This window comes from Leptonychotes weddellii, chromosome 7, assembly GCF_054177405.1.
Source record: "Leptonychotes weddellii isolate Sample4059 chromosome 7, ASM5417740v2, whole genome shotgun sequence".
Lineage (NCBI taxonomy): Eukaryota > Metazoa > Chordata > Mammalia > Carnivora > Phocidae > Leptonychotes > Leptonychotes weddellii.
The window spans coordinates 26662323-26678359 of NC_138375.1; the positions used below are offsets into that span (position 1 = coordinate 26662323).

General features: G+C 41.2%; 1 protein-coding gene across 7 annotated transcripts in view; it reads right to left on the bottom strand.

Moving 5' to 3' along the window:
- Positions 1-16037, bottom strand: part of CPLANE1 (ciliogenesis and planar polarity effector complex subunit 1) — a 144119-nt gene that overhangs the window by 4030 nt on the left and 124052 nt on the right. For 6 of the 7 annotated variants that reach the window (XM_081826013.1, XM_081826009.1, XM_081826010.1 and 3 more), the window contains 5 exons: positions 8917-9082; positions 6602-6660; positions 5972-6139; positions 4886-4998; positions 1292-1381 (listed from right to left, as the gene is read on the bottom strand). In XM_081826013.1, coding sequence (XP_081682139.1) covers positions 1292-1381; positions 4886-4998; positions 5972-6139; positions 6602-6660; positions 8917-9082 — 596 coding nt within the window. Of the gene's footprint in view, positions 1-1291; positions 1382-4885; positions 4999-5971; positions 6140-6601; positions 6661-8916; positions 9083-16037 lie in introns of those variants that run through there. The other variant, XR_014146887.1, reaches the window with a different exon arrangement.

The window sequence follows — 16037 nt, forward strand, 5'->3', positions numbered from 1 at the left end:
GCGCCTGGGTGGCTCAGTTGGTTAAGCGACTGCCTTCGGCTCAGGTCATGATCCTGGAGTCCCAGGATCGAGTCCCACATCGGGCTCCCTGCTCGGCGGGGGGTCTGCTTCTCCCTCTGACCCTCCCTCCTCTCATGTACTCGCTCTCTCTCATTCTCTCTCTCTCAAATAAATAAATAAAATCTTTAAAAAAAAAAAAAAAGAAAGAAAATAATAAAATAGCTTTGGGGTACTCTAAACTAGAAAACACTTTATAAAAGATTAAAATGGAGACTTTGAAAGAAAAAAAAAAGTCTGGGATTATACAATTAAAAGCACAGGAAATGATGCTTCTAGCACTCAAACTGATCCTAGTAATTACAGCCTTGGGTTTTAAGGCATTGAGTGGGGGAAAACCATGGAAAAAGAACCAAAGAGAATTTCTAGGAAATACAGCCATCAACAGTAAAACACCTGACAGGTTAAAGAGCAGACGCAGCTGAAGAGAGAGGCGGTGAACTGGAAGATGGTGGCACTGGAGAGAGGCCTGAGGGCAGGAATAGACTCTTTCATGTTTCTCATCATTTTTATATTACATATAATCAGTGTTTGCGTCGTTGTCCCTACCAAAATGTAGTTCTTTCTGTAAATCAGGATAATGCCATAGAGCTCACTCAGTTAATGTGAGGATTAAGTGAGATCATGAACAGGCAGTGTTAATACAATGCTCGGCATCAAGCATCAATTCCCTAAGCCTCCCTGGCTTCAGCAGGAAGACGGGGATCACAGGTGCCCTATCTATCTACCAGGGCCGTTACGGAGAGCTCACGGGAGAATCATGTGAATGTACTTTTTAAATGGTGAAGAGTAACACGGGGCGAGGGGTGGGCCAGGGCTAGATCTGAATTCTTAGGCATTAAGATCATGACCATTTCACTCTCTAGCTACTTCAGAATCCCCAAACTTAAGGGTCTGTGTGCTGCATGACTCTGTGACAACGGCCCCCTCTGAATACTTGTGTTTATGTTCAGTACTCTGCTAAGCCCATAATATATGTTCTCACTCTAATAATCTGGAGTTTACAGGTGAGAAAGTTGAGGCTTACACAAATGGGTCAGGAATTTGCCCAGAGCTAGAGAGTAAGTGGTGAACTACGATTCTAAAGAGCTAACTCCGCAGCCTGTTCCCTAAACCACTCTACAACACCGCCATACCCTTCATTCTGAAATCTGTATTTGAAATTTCTAAGAGGGTCTTACAATTTTTAAAAATTTAAGTTGAAGAAATAAAGTTATTCCTATTTCTCCCTTACCTTTTTGGAAGGTAACTGGAGATGGCACAGCCACTCTTACTTCCGCTTTGGCTCCAGCACCTTTCCTCTGTACGGCAGAAGTAGCAGTTCCTGCAGAAACAGGCAAACTTCTTTAACCTTCTGTATGCGGCCATGATGTTTCACATACTGTACTGTACATTCTTTGAAGACAGAAACTACTGATTAGGAGGGTGCCCAATATATGGTGGTTGATTTGAACCAAGAAAGCAAAACAAAAGTGCAGATGAAGGAAGGGAAAGCTCTCCTTTGAAACTTGGTATCCTCATAGCAGGACCACGGTCCTTTCTCAAACTGGCAAATGTGCCTTCACAACCTCTTGGGCAACTGGAAAAGCCAGCCACATACGCCTATTAGCAGGAAACACCTTGACAGAATGCCAGGTTAGATGTTATCAAAAGAATGATTCACTAAGATTTCTTAAATTCCAGGATTAATAACCACCATGTATTATTTACGTTATGCAAAAGTTTTACTTTTTACCTTCAACACCCCTATGAGTTAGGTTTTAAATAACATAATTGAGGGCACCAAGTAAGCAGCAGAGCTGGGATATGAATGTAGGCCTGGATGATTCGAAAGGCTGGAACTTTTTTTATGTTTTTGATGCCTCTCAGTTACTTATCATATAGCCTTTATATTGTTTTTGATAGAACTAAACATAAAACAAGCCAAAAAAAAAAAAAAAAAAGGCAGGGAGATCTCTAAGCATAATAGCTGGAGATATTTGCCAGAAACGACACACTGCTTTACAAGACAGACAACAACATATAGTCAGACACATAAGCATCTTCAGAAAAACTCTTTTACAAACGAGCTGCAGTGAACTTAAAAGTCTTGGTGAGTCCTCACTTCCCCATCTGCACTGACTGAACTGCCTCACGTGGGCCCCGGGGATCTGCGTCACCAACTAGGGGAGGGCCTGGGATCCACCATGCATGCATTTCTCCCACTGCCCCACAATCCTGGGGGATCTGAAGCCTCGGAATGTAGCCAGGGGAAACGCTGGGTTCTGGGGGTGGTAGAGGTCACACTAAGGCGCAACCTGGATAGAAGCCAGCATGGTCACCAACCCCTCCAGTTGCCTTTGTCTCTCCGCTTCTGGGGAAGCTAAGGGACAGGTGAGCTGGGATGATGGCGAGTTACACGGTGGTCTTCTCGGACATAGTATGAATACAACAGTAGTTTAGCTTTTCTGACTAAAAATAGTAGTTTATAAATAGCTATTTTTAGTCAGAAAAGCTAAACAGCCATTTTTTTCATGTATCCAAGTATTCAATAATCTCATTTGTTCAGTGTGAGTGGTATACCAGATAGAGAAGACAGTGTTGCTACCTTCAAAAGATTCAGTCTAGCATGGGACAAAAGTGGGACAAGTTTACCAGTGACTACGTGAGACCTGTGGCAGCAACGCCTAAGACTCACCAACGTGACCAGGCGGCCAGAGGACACAAATAAATGGCAGCAAGGGCAGCTGAGACAGTTGTCGCTGATACAACCACCAGGCCAGTTAAGTATTGGCCCCAATTTAGAATTCATGACATCAGTTTAGAAGAACTGAAGAATTAAGATGAGGGATGGCTTCCAAAACACAGAGGTGAGGCATTCAAGGTGAGGGAGACTTTTGAGGGGAGAGAGGAGTGCCAAGCACAGCCTGTGGCTGGAAAGCAAGCTGGCTCGCAGCACCTGTGAGATGGGGGAAAGGGGCTAAGAAGGAAGAGGGGGAGGCTGCCCCGAAGGCCGGGGATGAGCTCTGGACTGGGCTGTGTGGGGTGGGGGTCCCTGAGGGCTTCTGAACCCAGCGTGCAGGAGCACCTCTCGAGGACAGTCCAGCAAGGGCAGGGAGCCGACCAAAGAAGGGCCGAGGCCTCAGCCCAGGCGAGTGCAGCGTAACCATGCAGGCCTGACACTGGACAGACCCAAGACAAAGACACATTTCCACAGAATCCAAGACTTTTCCATCTGATATTAAGAAACTGTGGATTGGGGCGCCTGGGTGGCTCAGTTGGTTGAGCGACTGCCTTCGGCTCAGGTCATGATCCTGGAGTCCCGGGATCGAGTCCCGCATTGGGCTCCCTGCTCGGCGGGAAGTCTGCTTCTCCCTCTGACCCTCCCCCCTCTCATGCTCTCTCTCTCAAATAAATAAATAAAATCTTTAAAAAAAAAGAAACTGTGGATTCAAGTTTAAAATCCTTCCAATTTTTGGTATTTCTTTAACTTTGGCAAATGTATCAGGTGTAAAATAAAAATTAAAAAAAGAAAACATGGTTACTATTTTGAAATCTTAGTTTAAAAAGAGCACTGTTTTCTTATTGTAATTTGTTAATCAAGAGCAAGAGTTAAACTATGAAGTTTTATTAAGAGGACTGGAATTTATGGAAATTTCAATTTTCTAAATTGAGGCAGCATAATAAAGCATAGGTTCTAAGTGTGTAGCCTCTAGACCCAGACTGAGTTTAAATCCCAGCTCTGCTACTTCCGAGCTATCTGATCTTAGGCAGTTATTTCAACTTTCTCTGCCTGGGTTTTCTCAAATGGGAACATTTGTAACTAAAGAGTGTAACCAGAACCTGGCACGTTAGTTTTTATACAGCTAAAAGCTGTCTGCATTTATACCACATATTAACTATGATTATACGTTTTTTAAAGATTTTCTTTATTTTTAGAGAGAGAGTGCGAGCAGGGGGAGGAGCAGAGGGAGAACCCCAAGTAGACTCCACACTGAGTGCAGAGCCTGATGTGAGGCTCAATATCATGACCCTGAGATCATGACCTGAGCCAAAATAAAAAAGCCAGGCACTTGGGGCGCCTGGGTGGCTCAGTCGTTAAACGTCTGCCTTCGGCTCAGGTCATGATCCCAGGATCCTGGGATCGAGCCCCGTGTCGGGCTCCCTGCTCAGTGAGGAGTCCGCTTCTCCTTCTCCCTCTGTGCTCTCTCTCTCTCAAATAAATAAAATCTTAAACAAAAAAAGCCAGACACTCAACCGCCTGAGCCACCCAGGCGTCCCTATGATTATACATTTTTAATGTGTAATCATTTCACAAAATAAGTATGTTTTACTCTGGCAATCAAAACCCAAATATGGCAAAATTAACTAAAGGAAGGCTAGCAATAAATAACAGATATTATATCTTCAAATGTGGAAAAGGATGTTCAAAAGATAAAAACATGGTATTTCAATATGAGCCTCATAGTATTCCTCTTCTGTGATATCCTAATACCTATCTATCTAAGTCCATCCTGACATCTATAAGAACTTGATCTGTAAAAATGCCTACCTCTTTAGCCAGACACACAAAAGAAACAGATTCCCAAATAAGTCTTATCTAAATATTGACTGTTCAAATTTTATTATAAAAAGGCCATTTGTTTAAGATTTCTGGAGTCTTCCTATTTCAAAGCAATAGAACAAACAAAATCCCAGCATAGGTAAGTCTTTATCAATCCTGCAACTTGTATTCTGCTGGAATGAGAACTGCTTTTCACTAAGATTTCATTTTACTAATGAAAACCAACTCTGGAGACAAGGAGGTCCAAATTATACAAAATTTACAATTTAAAAAAAAAAGTCTTACCACGTGACCAAGGAGGGCCTTGAGGTTTCCCCTTTCGGATGTAACTTGGTCTGGATATATATTTGAATTTTCCAGGTTGATTTATTGGAATATTGTGACCATATTGATTCTCTCTAAAGTAGAAATTACATAATTATTATATTCCTAGAATCTCATATCAGTAATGAACTACATTTCAAAAGACCCAAATTCTAGCTCAAATTAATACATTCACTTGACATTGCTTATTCTGTACCTTAGTGATACATTTCGTGTTATAACAATTCTCAACAAATTATTCTTCATGTCTCACACCTTAAACTTGTTTCTTTCAAAGAAATTGTTTTTGGGGGCGCCTGGGTGGCTCAGTTGGTTAAGCGACTGCCTTCGGCTCAGGTCATGATCCTGGAGTCCCTGGATCGAGTCCCGCATCGGGCTCCCTGCTCGGCAGGGAGTCTGCTTCTCCCTCTGACCCTCCCCCCTCTCATGTGCTCTCTCTCATTCTCTCTCTCTCAAATAAATAAATAAAATCTTTAAAAAAATAAAAAATAAAAAAAAAATAAAGAAGTTGTTTTTGGTTATCTGTCCATTTCAAATTATCTATGTATTTGGCAGTTATTTATGTATTTAATACCCTGCTTTATATTAGAAAAGATTCAAGGGAGTCTCTGGTATTTTGAGTAGACCCCAAATTATACACACACAAGTGATCTGATTACATGTGGGTTTGTGTTGGGAAGAGACAGAGAAGAAGTGATAAGCTGGCGAGGACTGTTTCTGTAAGAGTAGAGCCAAGTGGAGAAACAGGGAGAACAGTTACGTGGCAGATTACAGAAAAGGAGGAAATGGAATTGAACGGGTATCAAAATTATATTAGGTATGCCAAAGTGCTTTGTCATATCTTAGAGATGTAATGACATTGTTATCTTTTTCCTTGGTGATTCTATAAACTTATCAAGACGTCGTAATTATGGGACCATGTTTTTCTTGATTTTCTTATTTCTGAGCAGGGTAGATGCAAATACACTGAACTTGGGTGACAAAAGCACTAAATTCTTATCAGGCCTGACATAATCTTGCTGAACAACATGCCAAACTCTGTCTTACCTTCTTGGAGAAAGAGAGTGTTGCTCTCGGGAAATGTGAGCAGTTCTGGGTTTGTTAGGCAAGGCTTTCTGTGCAGTTGTTGGTAGTTGTACTGAATCAGATAACAGTTCATTCATCAGACTATATGCCTGTGAGATCCGCCGACTATAGTGGTCAGAGAGTAGCAATCTTCAGACAAAGAATTAAACAACATTTAATAAAAGAGTCATTTTCAGTTCATACCTCTAGAGGGAATGTAATGTTTGAAGATTGCCTAGCATTTGTTTTTTTCAATGCTTTTCAAATGCAAATTCATATTTCAGATTTCTGAAATCAATTAGGCGGAAATTAGTAAAGGTACCTGTAGTTATGGCCCTTTGGGTATTTTCCAAAATGCACATACATATCTGGATTGGGAGAGGGAGGGCAACAGCAGAAATAAAAATCATGAAAATTCAATGGAATAAATGATATTTGAAAGCAAATTCCTAAAAAGCCTAGTAGAGTCTATTTTCCTTGCAGTTATCTCTCATAATTTTCTGTTTATGGACAAAAAGGGGCTACTGTGAAGACCAGAGTTCCTCAGGCATTGTCTGTGCCTCAGGTGTGCAAACTGGAAAGCGTGCTGGGGGTCCAGCTACCCAGGCTCACCTGTCCTTCTCGTTCTTCATCTTCTGTCTCAGCCTGATTTCCCGTGAAGTCATGTAAAACTGCATGAGAAATACCCAGTTAGTCCATTATGGTTCAGTTCAAATAATTAAGCCCTTGTGATCCATGGGAAACATGAAAATTCCACTAATCAATTTTAATAGGAGGTTAAAACATATTTTTGCTATTCAGGAAACAGTGCAAAACACGGTCATATTTGATGAAGCTTCCTATCCCAAGCACCAAACATGAAAATGTTAAAGCATCATGTAATTAAAAACTAGTTTAATAAGTAGAATGCTGGGGCGCCTGGGTGGCTCAGTTGGTTGAGCGACTGCCTTCGGCTCAGGTCATGATCCTGGAGTCCCAGGATCGAGTCCCGCATCGGGCTCCCTGCTCGGCGGGGAGTCTGCTTCTCCCTCTGACCCTCCCCCTCTCCTGTTCTCTCTCTCTCATTCTCTCAAATAAATAAATAAAATCTTTAAAAAAAAAAAATAAGTAGAATGCTAAATTCATGTATTTTCTCAAGAGAGAACCTTATCAGCTGCATTTATTTTAATTTAAATTCAATTAATTAACATACAGTGTCAGCTGCATTTAAGATGGGAAACATTTTAAGGATGAAGACACATACACTTCATACTCAGTCTTGTGATTAATCTCACTAACAGTGTGCTTGATAAAGCAGAAAGAAGTCAGACCTCTAAAGCTATCATTTTGATGTTTTAAAATGTCTACCAGTCACCTAATGTAGTATGCTCATTGCGACTTGAAAACTCCTCAAAACTTACGCACCAGGAGGCAAACTAGCAAGTGTCTTATTCCAGAATATTAAGAGTTACTATTGAGTTACGAATGAAGTCAAGTCCTTTTACACAAAATTTTGTATATAAAAATGTGCACACAGAAGTGCATGCACTCTCTGTAGGTCCTACATGGAAGCAGTGAGTGACAAATTAAAGGTCTTATTAATTTCTGATATAAATTCAAATGAAATTTTTAATCACATTAACCCCTCACTAATCCCATACCTTCACCTAAATAGAAGCTAAAAATAAACAGGTGCTTGCAGTTGTGAAGGAACAGTCACAAAGTCAAAGAACCAAGCAATCCCAGTGCCCTCAGAGTTAATTTGTTCTAAATTTGGACACAATTCTAACTATCTGGGGTATTTGCTTGGTTGACAGAGAGGCCGATATCAGAACCCCCCGCCTGGCGGGGGAGGAGCACACACATAAACACATGCACTTGAAGCTTCTAGTCAGGTGCCTCAGCAGCCTTGATGGTCATTACCGGGTCCTCAACACTCTCCACACAATGTTGTATTAACATCAGGGCACCCGGGTGGCTCAGTCGGTTAAGCCTCCACCTCTTGATTTTGGCTCAGGTCATGATCTCAGGGTCTTAGGATTCTATCCCTCTCCCTCTGCCCCTCCCTCCCACTCGTGTGTATATACGCGAACACATGCTCTCTCTCTCTTAAAAAAAAGTTATATTAACACCAACATGCTTTCTCTAGACACAAGTATGCAATTTATGTACTAGTTCACCTACTTTTGCACCATTTGGTGTTTAAATGTGATAGCCATATCTGGAAAATTCACTTTTATAGAACATGTTCCCCTAACGATGTCGAAAAAGATTAAGTACTATTGTATTTTATTTCCAATTACAAAGTAAAAGATAAACTAAGCGTAATTCAAATGCAGTTTTCATAGTAATGTGATTATCAAAGTAACATTGCTTTATTTCACCTTCTGAAGAAAACTGCTTCTGACCAGCCACGGTGATGCCCATGGTCAGGGCTCAGTGCATACATGTGGACAGTTTAAAGGGCAGCTGACACACATGCACACGCGTGCACACACACACACACACTCCACTGTACCCTTGGTACCTGACTGAACCATACTCTATTTTTTGTAGATAACTTGTGGATACAAAATTATTTTTTTAAATGGCTTTACTACACACAGTCAGTTGTTCAACTGCCACTGACTCTCACTGAAAATTAAGGGAACAGCTCCAACTGGTCACCAATCACTCAGTCTCTTCACTTGGTTAAAATCAGCGAGAGCCATAATTAGCCTGGGGAAGAAAAAGTATTTAAGATAGCTCAACAGAACATGGTTTGTAGAATACCCTGCTATGTTTTGTTAAGGTAATTAACATTTTCTGACAAGTAAAATGGTGACATTTCTGTCTAATAAAAAATGCATCCAAATTACGTCAATCCTTTTCTTGAATATTTGCCAGGGAAACACTGCACGTATTCAGTGCTATCCCACTGCCCATTGCCCCTGATATTGCACACTTACTGGATTGCTCCTCGGGCAGAAAGGGTCATGTTCTTGCCCTCTCTTCTCCGCCAGCTGGTTTAAGTACTCTGCCATTCTTTCCTTGCGTTTTCTTTTCATCCACACCTGAATTTCTCTTCTTTCCTTCTCAGTTCTTTGTGTTCGTCTACCAGAAGAATGCTGAATTCTGAGAAATTTAACAGACAGGTCATCACTTGATTTTACATTCTTTATGGATCTAAGTAAACTAAATACTGTTTATTTGGAAAGGGATTTTTTTTTAAAGATTTTTTTAAAGTAATTTCTACACCCAACATGGGGCTTGAACTCAAAACCCTGAGATCAAGAGTCACACGTGCCACCGACTAAGCCGGCCAACCGCCCCTGTTTGGAAAGATTTTTCCCATTCTCAAAAAGTAGTATACATTCATGTCTCTATCGACTTGCACCAACCTGTTCCCTGAAATCCACTGAAAATGATCTCAGAAAGCTCATCAACCACTACATCAAAAACTAATGATGTACTGTATGGTGACTAACATAACATAATAAAATAATAAAATAAGAAGAAATTAAAAAGAAAAAACAAAAAAAAGCTCACCAACAAGAAAAAAAGAAAGGAAAGGAAAGGAAAAGAAAGAAAAGGAAAGCAAAGCAAAGCAAAGCTCATCAACAGCCTCTTCATCCTACTGGACTTCTCTATAACATTTAATACAACTGGCTCCTCTTTTCTCTTACATGGGTCTTATTCTAACTCTGAAAACACTGTGCAGCCTCCTACGTTGGCTCCTTTCATCTCTGCTCACCATTTCAATATTAATGTCTTATTAGAAGTTCTGTTTTGGACTTCTTCACCAATCCTCTTATTCCTGGACTATTTCAATCACTTTCAAAACTTACACTACAGAGATGACTTCTAAACAGCTGCCCTTGTGGATCTAGCGTCACATGCATGCCCACGCCATACTCCCCATGGGCTGGCCTGAGCTAGTTATGGCTGGCCCATTCCTGCAAGACACAGGACTCCTTTGATGGGCAACGCTGATGGATGTCTCACCGATGACCCAGCTGAAACTTTCCTGGAACACCGTACTCTGACACTGCACTTACTCAACCTCCTCTTCCCCCTTCCCTCTCTCCTTCAAGGGGTGGGCACACCTACACTGTGGTCTGATGCTTCCCCCCACTTCTGTGTCCCCCCCTTCCCCTCACAGGCCTTTCTCCCGATAAATGTCTTACACATTTAATCCCATCTTGGCTTCTGCTTCTCAGATGATAGGAACTGACACAAGTAGTACAGAAAATAATCCAAGAAAACAGGTGGTGTGAGACAGGGATTTGAGGCAGACTCATCACCCAGCATGAGAGAAGAACATCATCCATCATCCTAAATGGCAGGTCACTGGTACAAACAATGTGGTTTATACTGAAAACCTGCTTTTCCTTCTGGAAATCTGGATTTGGTATGTGCCAGGAAGAGGCTGCCTACTCAACCAGCACCCAAGAAAAACTCTGGGCACTGAGTCCCTAAATGAGCCTCCGTGGTGAACATAATCTCACGTGTGCTGGAGGAATTATGTCCTGTTGGGCCCGCACTGGGAGAAGATTCTTAGGAACCTGTGCCTGGTTTCCCTCAGAATCCACTGCATGCACTCTCTTCCCCTTGCTGGTTTTGCTTTGAATTCTCTTGTTGTAATAAATTAAGTCATCAGTATGACTCTGTAAGTTCTCTAAGTCCTCCCAGTCAATCAGTGACCCTAAGGTGATCCCGGGGACCCCTAACACAGGATCAGATCCACACTGGGACTGCAGTCTGACAGCTGTCCCCACTTCCTCAGGCTCCTGCTCCTTTCTCCCTTACAGGTGCTTCTCCAAATAAATCTCATGCTCACCTAAATCTCATTTTGGCATTTGCTTCTGGGATGACCTAAAACTAATGTGCCAATGAATATTACTAACGGAATATTCTCCTGGCACCTTACAACATATCTGAAACTACATCCTCTATCTTGCCAAAGAAATCACCATCAACTTAGTCATCCAAATAGAAATCATTCTCACTTCCTCCTGACAGCCTCCACGTTTACTCATGATTACTACCCTATACTCTCCATTCTGAGCCCCTTCATCTTTAGATTACTGAAATAAGACCTCCAGTTGGCTCCCATTTCTAGTTCAAAGCCCTTTGCTGACCCCCTTACTGCTTGCAGATAAGGAATGAGTGCCTTTGGTCCCCAATCTACAGCCAGCACACTCAGCCAGACCCTCTCTCTCCTTCCAAGGCATAAACTCCAGTCCTATCTAACTCCCAGCCCATATCTAATCATCACTCCTTTGCATTTTATATTCTTGCTGCCTTGAATACCCTTTGTACTATTTATAAGCAACATGACTTTCTATCGGTCCTTTGAAATACAGCTCAAACACCATTAACTAGTGAAGCTGCTGCCTTGGACTGACTCTCCCCGCAAGCTCCCTTAGCACCCTGATACAGTTTGGTCTTATGTCACACTCTTCCTAGAGTTCTATCTCCATTCAAGAGTACAAACCATATTTTTATTCTAAATCTTGATACTTAATACATTATTGATGAAATATTCATAACATTCATAAGACTCTTTTTTTTTTTTTTAAAGATTTTATTTATTTGACACACAGAGAGAGACAGCAAGAGAGGGAATACAAGCAGGGGGAGTGGGAGAGGGAGAGGCAGGCTCTCCGCCAAGCAGGGAGCCCGATGTGGGGCTCCATCCCAGGACCCTGAGATCATGACCGGAGCCGAAGGCAGACGCTTAACGACTGAGCCACCCAGGCGCCCCAAGACTGACTCTTATATAAACAAGCCAATAGGTATATATATCCCATGGAAGCATTAGTAGGAGAGCCAGACTTTATTCTATCAGGAACCAGTTCTTGGATCAGGACACATTGCAAGGAAAAACACTTTAACCTAATATTCCAGGAAAAGACTATTTAATACGTATCCTAAGGATTAGTATTTAGGGCAAAGTACTATGGATGAAGTCTTTAATTGGGGTGCCTGGGTGGCTCAGTCGGTTAAGCAGCTGACTCTTGATTCTGGCTCAGGTCATGATCTCAGGGTTGTGGGACTGAGCCCCATATCAGGCTCCACACTCAGTGCAGTCTGCTTGTCCCCCTCCCTCCCCCTTTACCCCTCCCCCCACTTGCATGCAGGTACACACACACACACTCTCTTTCTCTAAAAATGAATGGATAAATAAAATCTTTTTTAAAAATCTTTAATTACTTCTACAAAGAAAGGATTAAATTTATGTTGTACTTAAAGTGATGAGAGCTTCCAGGGAAGACAGTAGAGTAGGAGAACCCTAAGCTCATCTCATCCCATGGATATGATTAGGTAACACTGATATCAGTGTAAATAACCCAGAAAATGATCAAAGACTGGAAGAACAAACTCTCCACAGCTAAATGTAGAAAAGATGCCATATCAAAGAGGGCAGGAAGGGTGGAGACACAGTCAGGGGCTAAATGGAACCACAGGACTGTCCACTGGAGGGAGGGATGCTGCGGGCATGGAGAGGGGAGAGAAATAGACCCTCACACTGAGGAGCCCACAGAGGAAAAATGAATCCCCATAACATTTGGCTTAGAAAACTACAGGGGTTCAATTTTGCAAATTCTTATAATCAGCAGGACTTAAAACCTGGAACTTTAAACATCAGCAGGCTCAGCTCTGGGAGAGCCTGGAGGGAGAGAGGAAACTGAGTCCCTGCCCTTAAAGGGAGAGCACAAGAGACAGCCCTGCAGGATACAGCAGAGAAGAAGCAGTTTGAAAAATGCATGGGGCATAGGGGAGGGAGGTTTGTGAAGACACAGAGGAATATGTCCCAAATGAAAGAACAGGGCAGAATCACAGGAAGAAACCCATGTGAAATGGACATAGTAATATGACTGAGAGAGAACTCTAAATAATGGTTATAACGCTGCTCACTGAAAAAAGAGTAAAGGACATCAGTGAGACCCTGAACAAAGAGATGGAAAACATAAAAAAGAACCAATCAGAGATGAATAACACAATAAATTAAAAGTACACTAGATGGAATGAATAGTATACTAGAGGAAATAGAAAAATGGATCAACAACCTGGAGGACAGAGTAATGGAAAGCAATCAATCTGAACAGGTGAGAGAAAATAATAATACAAAATAAAAATAGTCTTAGGGCCTCAGCAACACCATCAAGTGTAATAACATTTGCATTATAGGGATCTCAGAAGGAGAAGAGAGAGAAAAGGGAGCAGAAAATTTACTTCAAGAAAATAATATCTGAAAATTTCCCAAATCTGGAGAGGGAAACAGAAATTCAGATCCAGTAGGCACAGAAATCCCCCAATAAAATCAACCCAAGGAGGCCCACACCAAGACACACAGTAATTAAAATGGCAAAAAGTAGTGATAAAGAGAGAATTTTAAAAAGCAGCAAGAGAAAAGAAAACAGTTACATACAAGGGAAACCTCATAAGGCAATCAGCTGATTTTTCAGCAGAAACTGGGCAGGTCAGAAGGGAGTGGAATGATATATTCAAAGTGCTGAAAGGAAAAAACCTGCAGCCAAGAATACTCTATCCAGCAAGGCTATCATTCAGAATAGGAGATAAAGGAGTATCCCAGACAAACAAAAGTTAAAAGAATTCATGACCACTAAACCAGCCCTATAAGAAATGTCAAAGGGGACTCTTCAAGGTGGAAAGGAAAAATCGTAACTAGGAGTAAGAAAAGTAGGAAGTGCAAAAATAAGTATATGTATAAAAATCAGTCAAGGAACTCACAAAATAAAAGGATGTAAACTAGGACACCATACACCTAAAACACAGGAGGTGGGGAGAAGAGTAAAGAATGGGTTCAAACTTAAACACACGTCAACTTAATATAGACTGCTATATGCATAAGATGTTATATACAAACCAAATAGTAACTACAAATCAAAACCGGTAATAGATATGCAAAAAATAGAGAAAGGAATCCAAGTATATCACTAAAGAAAGCCAGCAAACCATGAGAGAACAGAGCAAGAGTAGAAAGGAACAGAGAAGCAGCACAAACACAACCATAAAACAAGTAACAAAATGGCAGTAAGTACATACCTATCAATAATTCCTTTGAATATAATTGGACAAGCTACAAGAATTCTTCCTAGAAACATATAACCTCCCAAAACTGAAGCAGGAAGAAATAGAATATTTGAACAGACTGATTACCAGCAATGAAATTGAATCCATAATCAAAAAACTTCCAACAAACAAATCCAGGACCAGACAGCTTCACAGACGAATTCTACCAAACATGTACAGAAGAGTTAATATCTTTCCTTCCCAAACTATTCCAAAAAACAGAAAAGGAAGGAAAGCTTCCAAATTAATTCTATGAGGCCAGCATTACCTCAATACCAAAACCAGATAAAGACACTACAAAAAAAGAGAGAGAGAGAGAACTACTGCGGCACCTGGGTGGCTCAGCTGGTTAAGCATCCAACTCTTGATTTCGGCTCAGGTCATGATCTCGGGGGTTGTGAGAATGAGACCTGCATTGGGCTCCATGCTCAGCAGGGAGTCTGCTTGAGATTCTCTCTCCCTCTCCCTCTGCCCCTCCCCCCCACTCTCTAAAATAATAAATAAATCCTTAAAAAAGAGAGAGAACTATAGGCCAATATCTCTGATGAACACAGATGTAAAAATCCTCAACAAAATATTAGCAAACCAAATTAACAATACATTAAAAAAAATCATTCACTACAATTAAGTGGGATTTATTTCAAGAACTCAAGGGTGGTTCAATATTTGCAAATCAAGGGGTGCCTGGGTGGCTCAGTCGTTAAGCGTCTGCCTTCGGCTCAGGTCATGATCCCGGGGTCTTGGGATTGAGCCCCGCACTGGGCTCCCTGCTCAGCAGGAAGCCTGCTTCTCCCTCTCCCACTCCCCCTGCATGTGTTCCCTCTCTCACTGTCTCTCTCTCTGTCAAATAAAATATTTTTTAAAAAATCTCCAAATCAATGTGATACATCACATCAAAAGAGAAAGGATAAAAAATATATAATCATTTCAATGGATGCAGAAAAAGCATTTGACAAAGTACAACATCCATACATGACAAAAACCTTCAATGAAGTAGGTTTAGAGGGAACATACCTCAACATAATAAAGGCCATGTATGAAAAACCCACAGCTAATGTCATACTCAATGATAAAAAACTTGAGAGCTTTTCCCCTAATATCACAACAAGACAAGGATGTCCACTCTCACCACTTGCATTCAATATAGTTCTGGAAGTCCTACCTACACAATCAGACAAGAAAAAGGGGAAAAAAAGGCATCCAAATTGGTAAGAAAGAAAGAAAACTTTCATTATTTGCAGATGACAAGATACTATATAGAGGAAACCCTAAAGACTCCACCAAAAAACTAGAACTGATAATTGAATTCAGTAAGGTGCAGAACACAAAATTAATATGCAGAAATTCATTACATTTCTATACACTAATAATGAAGTAGCAGAAAAAGAAATTAAGAAAACAATCCCATTTACAATTACATCAAAAATAATAAAATACCTAGGGAAAAACCTCACCAAGGAAGTGAAAGACCTGTATTCTGAAAATATAAAACAATGATGAAAGAAATTGAAAATGACACAAACAAATGGAAAGATATTCCATGTTCATGGATTGGGAGAACAAATATTGTTAAAATGTCAATACTGGGGCGCCTGGGTGGCTCAGTCATTAAGCGTCTGCCTTTGGCTCAGGTCATGATCCCAGAGTCCTGGGATCAAGCCCCGCATCGGGCTCCCTGCTCCACGGGAAGCCTGATTCTCCCTCTCCCATTCCCCCTGCTTGTATTCCCTCTCTTGCTATGTCTCTCTCTGTCAAATAAATAAATAAAATCTTTAAAAAAAAATAAAAGGGGCGCCTGGGTGGCTCAGTTGGTTAAGCGACTGCCTTCGGCTCAGGTCATGATCCTGGAGTCCCTGGATTGAGTCCCGCATCGGGCTTCCTGCTCGGCAGGGAGTCTGCTTTGCCCTCTGACCCTATCCCCTCTCATGTGTTCTCTCTCATTCTCTCTCTCTCAAATAAATAAATAAAATCTTAAAAAAAAATTTAAAAA